At 31.6% G+C, this 12,665-nt stretch overlaps 2 protein-coding genes across 15 annotated transcripts in view; one reads left to right on the forward strand and one right to left on the reverse strand.

The window, feature by feature from the left end:
• Window positions 1-5,388, reverse strand: part of LOC143243154 (general transcription factor II-I repeat domain-containing protein 2-like) — a 35,304-nt gene extending 29,916 nt beyond the window's left edge. The window contains exons 1-3 of one of the 10 annotated variants that reach the window (XR_013024080.1): window positions 5,083-5,352; window positions 4,399-4,485; window positions 1,124-2,890 (exon numbers count right to left, since the gene is read on the reverse strand). Coding sequence is in view for 1 of the 10 variants with exons in the window: in XM_076486950.1 (XP_076343065.1) it covers window positions 5,083-5,121 (39 nt within the window). In the remaining 9 variants the exon portion in view is untranslated. The other 9 variants (XM_076486940.1, XM_076486941.1, XM_076486945.1 and 6 more) reach the window with 9 other exon arrangements.
• Window positions 1-12,665, forward strand: part of LOC143243169 (uncharacterized) — a 139,705-nt gene that overhangs the window by 104,820 nt on the left and 22,220 nt on the right. For 3 of the 5 annotated variants that reach the window (XM_076486964.1, XM_076486963.1, XM_076486965.1), the window contains exons 1-2: window positions 8,241-8,393; window positions 8,701-8,798. The exons of 1 other annotated variant lie outside the window; for it this stretch is intronic. In XM_076486964.1, coding sequence (XP_076343079.1) covers window positions 8,774-8,798 — 25 coding nt within the window. In that variant the 5' untranslated portion in view covers window positions 8,241-8,393; window positions 8,701-8,773. Of the gene's footprint in view, window positions 1-8,240; window positions 8,394-8,700; window positions 8,799-12,392; window positions 12,465-12,665 lie in introns of those variants that run through there. One more of the 5 variants, XM_076486966.1, reaches the window with a different exon arrangement.

Below are 12,665 nucleotides of genomic sequence, written 5' to 3' on the forward strand. Positions count from 1 at the left end.
GAATTAAATATGAGAACATAAAATGTGGAACAATAATGTGTCAGAGAGGAAATGATGTAAACGGTACAACGATATAAATGTATTCTAGTGACACTTGAACCAGGTATCTAAAGACAAGTAGTGTTTATCATGATTGTTGAGTTTGATGATAAAAAGATAACTGTTTAGTTTCAAATCACCAACAGATAGCGGATCAACAATGATCGACGTACTTTTTATATTTATTTTCAATTGTATTTACTATTGGAAATTGGTAGGATAGTGAAGCAATTTTTTATTATTATTACTAAGTCGTTTACTTCTCTTATGTTTCTGTTTAACATTAATTCCATCAACCTTTAAACTTTGTTCACCTACTTCCATCATCCCAGTGAACACACTCAATGTCACATTATCTCATCCGGGTTACGAACTGTACAGTAACGTGTTATGTATCAGCCAGTAGACACTAAAATGACGTCATACAATGGATGCTTAATACTGCAATTTGTACTGTTGTGACGTCAGGAAAACGTGTGACTGTCATGAATCACGAAAAGAATTAGGCATTCTGTAGACGAGAACACGATGTGACATGTGACCTAAAATTAAAATTAAAATATTTGTTACTCCATAACTTGGATTCATTTACTCTTGAAACAGAAAATTTTCATAGACTTGTTTCAGTGTTTAAAAGTAGGTTTACTATATTTTAGGTTTCTTTTCGAATTTCGCGCAAAGCAATACGAGGGCTATTTGCGCTAGTCATCCCTAATTTAGCAGTGTAAGTTTAGGTGAAAGGCAGCCAGTCATCACCATGCATCGGGCTACTCTTTTACCAACGAATAGTGGGATTAACCGTAACATTCTAACGCTCCTACGGCTGAAGGAGCGAGAATGTTTCATGCGACGGGGATTCGAACGCCCTAACCACTGGGTATGCCGGGCCTATTCTTTAGGTCCAGTATCTTTCACACGTTAATATATTTTTAAATCCAGGTTTTATTTAAATATAATTCAACACTTTCCCAACATTGTTTCACTCTAAAAGTAAAACGGTGCTTTAACATCACATTAAATATTAATATGAATAATTTTAAAACACAGGATTTTTAGAATAACAAAAGTTTCTAATTGCACATACCTAAATAAGCATGTCTACTTGTGTTCGGTCTAACAGGAGTTAAGCCTTTATTTAACAAGTACGGCCTGTATTTATTAGATAAGTAAACACTAACTTTTGTAAGTTTTTTTGCTTTCGTTTACTAGGGACAAAGTTCACCGTACGTTATGCTATCAACGGGTAAACTTAAATTATATTACCACCTAACGTTGGACATTTAAAAAACAAATATTATATCGTGCAAAATGTATACTAAATTATATTTACACTCGCCTTTTGCTTTCATCAGTTATTATAAAATACAACATATATTGAAACTTATATGTTTTATTGGTCCTTTTTCTTCAAAACTATTGCAACATAAATATGTTACTTCCACAAGTGAGACATCAAAATTAACAACCTACAAAATTCTCCAAATAATGAATAGTTACAAAAACGAACTTGCAACATAAATACAAAGAATACAACAGTAACTGGAGAATTTTAAATGTGAGACCCGAAGTACAACTGTAACATCCTCACAAATTTATGTAAACATTATGTTTACGTAATTCACTCAGCAAATTCAAAATGGTCTCAAAGACTACAAGAATTGTAAAACATTAAATCCATTTGTGTCATTAGATAATCCGTTGTTAATGAATACTGTTCTAAAGATAAATTATTTTTGCATAGCAGAAACAATATTTTCAATTCTGTGAGAATTTTGTAGGTGGAAGTAAAACGTGGCTTAATTTCCCTATTCTAACTATATGGATTTACATTCAAACTTGATTTATTCCAACTTTCATAAAGTACAAATTAATGATAAAGCAATCTTTTCAAAATCTTAATTAATTTACAGGTACATATAAGAATTATATTAATAGAATCAACTTGGTTACAAATTTTCATCAGTACAAGTGACCCTTACTGAAATTATAATTGAATATCGTAATATCACCATAAATAATTCTAATTTAGAAATTTTATTATAGCAGTTGTTTCACTAGTCTGAATATTTATATGCAATTCCATTAATGTCCAAGAAAAGTCAGTTTTATCAAACCAAAATAATGAATAATTATTCTAGAAGCATAACATACTTGTCAATCAGTCAATAACACATTCCATTAAAGATGTTCAAAATGTTTGTCTGTGTTGTAAACCACTACGGTAATCAAAACAACAGTATAAGTTTAATATGAAAAGTAAGATACATCCCACTTATTATTCTTTGTATGATTGTTATTAACCTACAACTGACAAGAGTTCTTTGTTTTGTGACTGGAATCTCTCACCCACCCTAACAAAAATCTAGCTGCAGGTTGCCACTGTCCTGGTAAATTAAGAAATACCATAAAAGTATACACATTTTGGTTAGTTGTTTATTATGTGATTATTTGAAATATCTTGTGGAAGGAATTTGAGCCGTGTTTTCAAATCACCGGACATAATATTTGAAGAATGTTAATTATCTCTGTTTGAATGCAAATAGAAAATACATTCCTTTTTCTATGAGTCTGTCAGATGTTTCTAAGTGAAAGTTAACACAACCTTGTATCATTTACCATAATTGAATCCAAATAAAGAAATATTACTATTCACACTTAAAATATAATTTCTTTTACACCTTGTACTGCATATTACTGCATTTTTTGTCATACTTCACTGTGACATGAACATAGAATTTTTTTTTTTACATTTAAGAGCACTTTGGAATAGTTCTATGCACATAACTTGCTTTGTTCAGAAGTTTGTTATCACTACGGTACTGCATTATTCTTCACGCAATTCCTTTATGCACTGAAAAATAAATAATTAAAAAGGTGGATGAAATAAGTTAAGTGTATGTAAATGCATCATAAAGATTAAACCTGTTAAAGGAGACAGTAAACAAATATTCAATGGATCAATATTTGATTGAATTTATTTGAATACAAGAATGTATATGATAATAATAAAGTACTATGCACTGGAAAATATAATATACTGAACTTGTATCGACCAGATACTGGAATGTGCATGATACGGAATTCACCTGTTAACTTTGTGAGGTTCACATGTATCTCTTAATTATCAATCACTTAAACCTATGCAATAAGAAATGGCTTGAGAAAATATATAAATAGGTCATAACTTACATGTATGAAAGAATATTATTGTGTGCTTAAACAATGTAACATGTAATTAGATATTAATTTACAAACAGCTTAAATTTGTCAACAAAAACCTTTTTGTGACATTTGCAATAAAAGATATGATCTGCATGTATACCACATTTAATAAACCAATAATAGCAATAATAAAAGTTATTTGACTAAGTCTTAAACTATAAATTTTAAGAAAAATACATTTCCTCATTACCATACATTTCTTACATTTACTAGGACCCAATGAATAACTAAAACTTAACATAATATTAAAGACATTTCAATTTCATTTAGATGTGTACTCATGTTGAATTACCCTTATGTATTACTATTTTAAAATATTCGAATGATATTCAATAGGCTTAAACCACTACTTGTAAATAGATGTGCAAAAAATGTTAGGCATAAATATCATTACACAACAAGCAATGCTTAAGATGAATACATGTCAAAACTGTTATATAACAAACAACCTTTTTTGGGTCACACTTTAAAGTTTTTTTCTCAATTAAAAAATAACATAAACCTTTTTATTTGCACCTAGTAATACAGCAGGACTTTTAAATGTAACGTAATAAGTGGTAACTAAGATTTATTAATCTATTAGAGTACTTTGTTTTAAATAAGGCACCATTTTTTAATATTACACAAAATGACTTTAAAATTACTTGTCAACTAGTATATACAAAGTATACTTAGTTTTGTTTCTTCCTGCCCAAAAAAGGATAAAATCAAATGCTGTAAATGTCTGAAATTGTTGAATACTTTGTGAAATGTACAGACAATGGACTTGTAATGGTTCACTGAATAAAGTAATTGTTAACCTTCTGTTGGTAGATACCAGAGAAGTAAAATTTAGTTTATCTTGGTGCTACAGCTGTTTCTGTTTGTGCAACTGTCATTCCAACAGTTACTGTAAACAGATAACCTTTTATACTAATTATTTCATCATTATGTTTAAAACTGACAACTATGAATAACTTCTGAATTCTTATATATATATATTGGAAACATGTTGCATTTGAAGATCTGTTCATGCAGGCACAGCTTAACATTCACTTTTGAAATGGCAGTAGAACAAGTATGATATTCTATATTTATCAGACTATCATTAACATTTCAAAATGTGACATACTATAAGAAATACAAATGTACATTTACCATGTGTTACTGTTGAGCAGCTCCTAGCACAACTGAAGTGATTAATTATTTTATGGTGTGAAGTATAAAAAGCTCAGAGCTTGCAGTCTGGAAAATATGGAAACAAAAACAACACAAAAGAATCTGGATCACATGTAGTTATAACGACAAGAAAAACACTGAAATCCATAAAGAAAACATTTATAAGACAGTCAAACATGCTAAACTCTAGTTCTACATTTAGACAAAGACTGATGGAAAGTTATCATATGGTCCAGATCCATCAGCACATTAACATGAATTCATAAATACCTTTATTGACACATACTGCTGTCGCCAAAATACCAAGAGATCATTCTGTACTGGTACACATATAATCAATTGTAAACTGTACTGGACACTGAACTACTAAATACTAGGTTAGGCCTAGGCTAGAGTACTTTAATCCTGATCAAATACATGATTTCGCCCTAACAGAATCAGATTCTTTCGTTAAGGCTTACGTTGGTTAGTGATAACTTTAGGCATAACTGGCTTTTCTTTAAAGATAGGTCAAACGGAAGTTAAGCTGTAACTTTGATTTTAAAATATCAGATATAAGTATATGCTCAGTACTCCCTTTAGCAAAATAAATTATTTTCGTTATCTTTTTCAATACTCACAGTAATATATCAATTGTTAGACCTTTCACAACGATTAACTTACCTTTTTACTTTTCTTTGGCCTTATTCCGTTACGTAACATCTCGTCTGCTAATTTTTGTCTGTCTCTCTACTTTTACTACTCATTTCACACTATGTATTTATCTTTTGCGCTGATAGCTAAGTTGCTTTGCGCCATAAAACACCAAAACAAACTATTTATCTTTATTAAACCTAATCGTCTGTTTTCTATATTATACACATCAATAAATTTCACGCGACACTTGATAATCTCTACATCAATGAATTACAAACAACACGTACGACTCCTATCGAGTTTCGTAATTAAACTCGTTGAAACGTTTACTTCAAATTAATTGATTGTGACTCTCATGTTACGAATAACGCTAAACAATCATTAAGTATTTATTCTTAAAATAAGCCTCTCAGCGGTATGTCTGCGGTCTTACAAAGCTAAAAACCGGGTTTCGATACCCGTGGTGGGCAGAATATAGATAGCCCATTGTGTTGCTTTGTGCTTCATTCAAAAACAACCACAACAACTTCTTAAAATAAATTAACAATATCCACACTTAACAGCCTTTTATATAATTTACTCGATAAACGTATAAACTTATGTAATTATATACATATATGAGTTATCAGACGTTACGCTCCCCGGCATGGTCAAGGGCACTCGATTCGTAATCTCATAGTCATAGGTTTGAATCCACGTTAAACTAAACATGTTCGCCCTTTTCATTCATGGGACTTTATTATGGTCAATCCCATTATTCGTTGGAAAGAGTACTACAGGAATTGCTTTTTCTCTTGTCTTACTCTGCTAAATTAGACAGCTAGTGTAGATTGTTTACGTGTAGCTTTGCGCAAAATTCAAAACAAAAAACAAACCCACTTAACGTAACTACAACTTCATGAATGGAGTATTATATTATACAGTGCTTATAGTACACTGTTTGTTATGTTAGTAGAAGCAATATTAATCACTTTCATTCACATCATTCGTGGGTTTGCATACAACTACTCGAGGATCTGCATGATATAAGGTTCTAATCATATATCATTAGGGGAGTATTCGGCATATCATTTTTTGTTACTGGGGCTCTTATTTTCAATTCTAGTGTCTTTCTGAAATGTTTCCTGTTATTATTACTTCATCAACTAACACAACACTTACATCCTCTGACTCTGAGGTTTCTATCTGTTTATCTCTTCCTCGTCAAAAGGTAATTCAATCTCACTAGAGTTATCAGTTTTTATTTTGTAATAGATTTACTGTTGTATATTTGGTGTAGTACCTTCTTTTCTTTCAGTGTAATTTTATTTTTTCTTATGACATATACTGTGGGTTGTGCAATTCACGAGTCCTGCCTGTTCTCGAAATTAATAGAAAATTCTTGATCGTAGGAATCAACAGAATACTAGGTGTGTATGTAATGCTAGCGATTGACAACTTTTTGCCAGAGACCTTCAGTGAATGATCTAGTTTTGCATGATTTGTATAAAAGCAGAGCGCCAAGAGAGAAGAAGGATATTGTTATTGGACATCTGCAGTCAGTGTGCTATAGACCAAGGAAACTATAATTGTGATTAATGTCTATTAATCCAGAAAACAATAGAATTTAACCACCAACATTTATATATTTCGAACATTACATACTGTTCAACTCAGCAACACTTTAGCTTCAGAGACAACAAGCTTGGACTCATTAGTTAACCAATCCATCTACAGGTCTAAAGAAGTAGGATAAGATAAAACACATAACAAACAAAACAGAATCCAAAAATCTTACATTAAGAATTACAAGTGGCAATTTTTTCATGAAAGAAACCATAGTAACAAAGAGTCACGCTTCTGGCAAGAGAGAGAGAATACAGTTTTACATCTTTAAGAACACGATTTTATGTGGTGTTTCTAATCTAGTCTGTACCCGATGTTTTTCAAACGAATAATGCAAGAATATCTTAGCTTAATCAATTAAACATTATGAGTGGATAAAATAGTCAATATATGTGAAATTGATGAAATCATAACAAACATAAACACGTGTAGTTCAGTGTTTTACATGTTGTGATTAGCATATTTTCAGTCTTGCAGATTGAAATATTTGTGAAAAACAAACATTTTTATTGCATATTTTATTAATTTTTTTCATTAGAAAGATGACAGATTTGAAGCTTCAAAATTCTTGATGTAAGCGTAATAAGGAGAGGCATTGCCATTGGCGTGGCGGAACCTTGTAATTTGTACTGCAACTGTTACATAATTTGTAAATAAAAGAAATCCCCAGGGAAAAAAAAAAGTTATTTACCGGTGTGTCTGTGTGATACATGTAGGAAAATCGATTTTTACCTGAAAAAGCACACAGTTGAGTCATTATCAAAATTCCAACTGGATTGTCGTGTATTACGCAAATACCAAATCTGTAGTTACTTAACATTTCTTTTGAAGAGTTTGTTCTTTCTATCTTGAATTATTCTGTTATCAACAGTATAACTTTCACCTACTTTGTTCGGAGTTTCCACACAGCTCTTACAATACACATGAAAATTTGTCTCAAACTTTCGTATGAAGTGGTTTTCATAAGTAAAGCACGGGAGTATCGTGTGTATACAATACACTAGTTCTGGAAGTAGTTGGGCTACCCGTACTTAAGTTTATGATTATTAGACGGCAGTCAACAACAGTATAAACTATCAACACATTGGAGGAAGATTAGTCACTTACCACTTGTGTTTCGCTCACTTTTCTATAATAATTTATAAAACTGTGCATAAATAACATTATATCTTTTGAAAACAAACTTGCCTTTTGATCTGTTTCATGGTTATTTAAAATACTTTTTTTTTTGTCGAAAGATATAAAATTTCAATTTATTTATTTGCTTGTTAGTATTTTTCTGAAATCACAAACATGACTCTAATTTATTTCAGGAACCTTCATTAAAGCTCATTTCTTACCAAAAGAGTGAACTCTACATTGCTAGAAATCAATGCACAATCGACATTCAAAAGTTATTTTCCTAGTGGATAAGCGGATAATCTGGGGGCTTATAACACTCAAAATCGGATTTTGATACTCGTGTTAGGCAGAACGCAGATAGCCTATAGTGTTGTTTTGTACTCACCAACAAACAAAGCAATGAAGAGTTATTTTATTTTTCATAATCTATAATTAATGCTCATTTATAATTTAAAAATATGTAAATATAACGTTATACAAAATCTAACCACTATGTGGTGCAGAGGTCTTTTGTTGACTGTGGGTCGATAATTGATGCCGAGAGATAAAGATTTTTAAAAGAAAATTTACAGCTTTCGGTTATCGCAATCCAGATAATTTTAGTGTAAATTGTGAGTTTAAATGTTTTATTTTTTGGTTGCCAAACTTTCTTGGTTGGATAGCTTCTGAGACTGATCAGCTGTTACATCAAGATCCTTTCTCTCATGACACTTTAGATTATTCCCATCCAAATTATTTTTCAGATTATGATAACCCAGTGGTATTATTTTGCATTTATTATAATTAAATTAAACATAAATAGTAAACTTTTGAAAGAATGTCAAAAGATTTCGAAAGGTAAGGCTTTCAATCAGTGAAACTATATTAGCTATCCAGTAAAATTCTAAATTTGGTTAATTTTTTTTTTTTTTTTATCAGACTCTCCAAGATGTGTTCCACAACTGATGTAGGACTAATTGGTCTATAAGTGCTGGGACAGTTTTCATCAGCAATGTTGAAAAGAGAAGTTACATTAGGTAATTTTCAATTTATTATGTTTCTCATTAATTTTATTTCTAACACTCTTTGTGAGCCAAGATTGTTTTTATTTGTTGCTACCTTATTCTTTCTGTAAGGAAAATATTTACTTGAATATTGAAAATTTGTTCTTTAAAGATTTTCCACATTTTAAGCAAATTTCACAGGCTCCCCTTTGTTTTTCTCACACTACATTAAACAGTTGTTTGATATACATATTTCTACGATGAATTTGAGATTCATGTTCTCATTTTGGGTATTATATCTGTAGCACTATCTTCATAAAATGCAGGTGAAGGAAATCTGTCATGTAATTCATATGATATTAACCACTGTGAGATTGTTAATTATGTGGGTTATCCTTCTTTTCCTTAACTTGCCCCATTGGCCTTTCTATATGAGATGAACCTGTGTGGGCTGATAAAGATTTGATAGTTTTTTAACACCAGTGGATTTTTCTGTGTTTTTCTTCCTCCTGCCTGCAGAATAAGCTAGTCCTAATGTGACAGGTATTGACATGATGTCTCAGTATGTTATGTTTTATATGATTTAGGATTTTACTGTGATTCTTTCGTACTTTCATATTGACTCAGTTGTCTTCTTAGGCTCTTGCTTTAAAGAGGTAGTTTCACTTAGTTGTGATTTTCTCTGTCTCAATGTGACCTTGTACTAGGTATGTTTGCTTCTTCTTTCTTTACAGATTTCTGTATTTTCTTTAGTAAAATGTTTTTAATCATAAATCAGAGACTTTGGAATCTTGTGTTATTTATGTATCAACACTCAACCCTTTCCTCTTTGTATGCATATTTGTTACAATTGGAGCCATGACATACACCTATTTATCTCTTATCCCTGTTCCTCTTCCATGGGTTTCTCATTATTTTATTTAACACTGATGAGCATAATGGCAGCAGTACCAGATACTCATCATAAGATTTTAGTCCAGTGGATGCTTTTCTGTATTGTTATCCTTTAGTAATTTTTCACTACTGTTCCATGAGTTCTTCAGGTGTTATCAGAGAGATATGCCCTACTATTTCTTTTCCCTCCTCTTTGTGCCTGGTACCATTTTCCTTCCACTTTGAATTCTGCCACCAACCTGCATCTGTCTGAACCTGTAGAAGAATTTCTGTCTTTATGAGCTCTATGCTGTCCACCCACCAAACTAGAGACTGATTGCCTGTAATGGGTTTGTCACATTTAATCCTAATTTTTAATGTATCTGATATTACTCTAGACTTGTTTCTCTGCCTTTGGCAGGCTTTTTTCATAGATTTATAAATGACAAAGAGGAAATTCACAAAGGATTATTTGTATACCTTGTGGTTTTGTCACATGTGACCCACTCTTTTTTGCACACTGGCATTTGCATTTCCTTCAGTCCTGTAGGTTTTGTCAGCCTTTTAGAGAATTTATCACTTGTGCTCTTGGATTAGCTTTCCTCTTTCTGTGGTTCATTGGCTATATTTTATTATTATTCTAACTTAGTACAACTGAGACATAGTTAGAGTGATTGATTAAGGAAACAGTTAATATTTTGTTGTCTCTTTTTTACTTTAGTAACTGTAGATGGTTGTTCTGGTATTATTGCAAAATATTTAATGAAAGTGTCCTTTGCTATTTTACTTCAAGTGTTCCTGACATTCACTCACATAAAGCTTCTTTGCAAGTAACTTTTGATTTGTCAAGTTTTTAATCAAATTTCAAATCTGCTCAATTGGGTTGAGATTGGGGATCTTTGGGAGGAAATTGCATTATTTGAATGATATCAGTAGCTTAATTTATCGCTAAGTAATTTCTGCATAGGTTGTATGAGTATTTGAGGTCATTATAATCTTGGTAGTAGAATCCTTTACCAATAATACGCAAACTACAGGGTACACCCTACTGGATCAATACCTCATTGTACTTGTGCTGTTCTTTTATTCCATATCTTTTGTAGATGTTTTCTGTCACTTCAGCAGAAAAATATCCCTAAGTCATCACACTGCTTCTACCATACTTTATGGCAGGTACTATGCATTGCATACTAAGCATTTTTCTACTGTCTTCAGCCAGATGTGCAACCTCCACTTTGACCCAAATACCTCAAACTTGGACTCATCCATCCATAACATCTTTTTCCAATTATTAGCAGTCCAGTTTATGTATTTTTCAGCAAATTTAAATCTTGCCAATATTTGGATATCAAAGTAAATGTTTTTTAACTGATACACAACCGAATATTCCATTATCAGTGAGTCTTCTTGATTCTGTAGACCTGGACACCTTTCTGTTATTTAATATATGCTCATTTATATCATGTCTGACATCATTGACAGTCTTCACTTTATACTGAAGGCAGAGTAAACAAAGACACTTAACATCAATATCATTGAGTTTAAGTTTTCTACCTCTTCCATTCCTATGTAATTCCTGTCTTGGCCTCAAGGATGTTCTTGACAGTGTTTTGGGAACAATTCAAGTCTGCAGCAATTTGTTGGAGAGCCCAAAGAGAATCACGTAAAGATCTTATGCAAATTCTCTGATCTGTGCTTTTGTGGCTGTGGTTTGACAACAAAATTTAATATACACTGTTAAGCCCTGTTTTTTCTTCCTGATGTCCAGGACTTGTTCACTTATTCCATCTGATACTGTTGTTGTCAACTTCTCTTTTTTGTTTGTAATTTTAAACATTCTACAAACTTTCTGTAGTTGTAGAAAGCATTTTTTATCATTATGTACATTAGTATTTTGGATATTTAAAGTTGTTAATTCAAAAATGCTGGACAGTTGAGATCTTATTGAAATTAAATATAATTAAGCTATAACATGTTATTCCTGAAGTGTGTGACTTGTGCACATTATAACAAATACATCAAGTTACATCAAATATAAGTAAATAAATTTGGAACTAATTATCCTTTTTATTTTTATGTGGAGAATAATATTTTACACAATTTATAATATTTTTATTTGAATGTGATATTAAGTATACAAAACTAATATTTTAACACCAAAAATAAATACTATATGTGGAATACGTAATAGCCTTTGAGTTACACTGCTAACTGATATACACTTTTGCTTTTCAAATCAGTTTAATGTTCTCATGCTATTGCTACTTGATAGCACTATGTAGCCCACCAGTGGTATGTCTGCAGACATGCCACTAGAAACCTGGTTTTAATACCAGTAATGGGCAGAGCACAGTTAGCACTGTATATCATAAGATTACATTGTGACAATGTAGATAAAATGTAATATTTTTATGTGTTAACTGCTAAATGCCAAAATGTTATGGAGGTAGGATATTACTAAGCATATGCTTTGTGTTATTATCAAACAACTACCATATTACTACGTAGCATTTATGCTGGGAAGCTATTGGAATTTTTTTTTTAATTGATTTATGAACTGTTGGTGGGGAGTACCTTCTAAAACTAAGGAACATGAACATGATACATTACTGTATTATCAATCTGAGGTCTTAAAAAGAACTGAGGTGTGTGTATGGCTTCAAACAACAATTTTAAGGCAAATAACAAGTTGGATATTAAATAATGAATATACAAGGTTAAACAAAAATTGCATAAGAACAGTTTTTATTGCAGCCCTCTTTCCAGCCACATGAAAATGATTGGTTTATCACCTGTAGTCAGAAGTTTTGCTGGCCACGATGGAAGGTAACTAGTCACCTTTATTGTCCATCCCTGATCATTGAGCAGCTAAATTGATAGTTTGTTTGCTTGATGTAGCAAGAGCAGCTCTTTTGAGGTGTTACATAAAGGTATTCTCTGTTGGGGAAAACCTTCAGAATTAATGTCTTGTGTGTGAGAAACAGTTTTGTGAGTGAAGTGTATTGAGGAATGTTGTATAGTAAGACA

Source organism: Tachypleus tridentatus, unplaced genomic scaffold (genome assembly GCF_004210375.1).
Source record: "Tachypleus tridentatus isolate NWPU-2018 unplaced genomic scaffold, ASM421037v1 Hic_cluster_2, whole genome shotgun sequence".
NCBI classification, from domain to species: domain Eukaryota; kingdom Metazoa; phylum Arthropoda; class Merostomata; order Xiphosura; family Limulidae; genus Tachypleus; species Tachypleus tridentatus.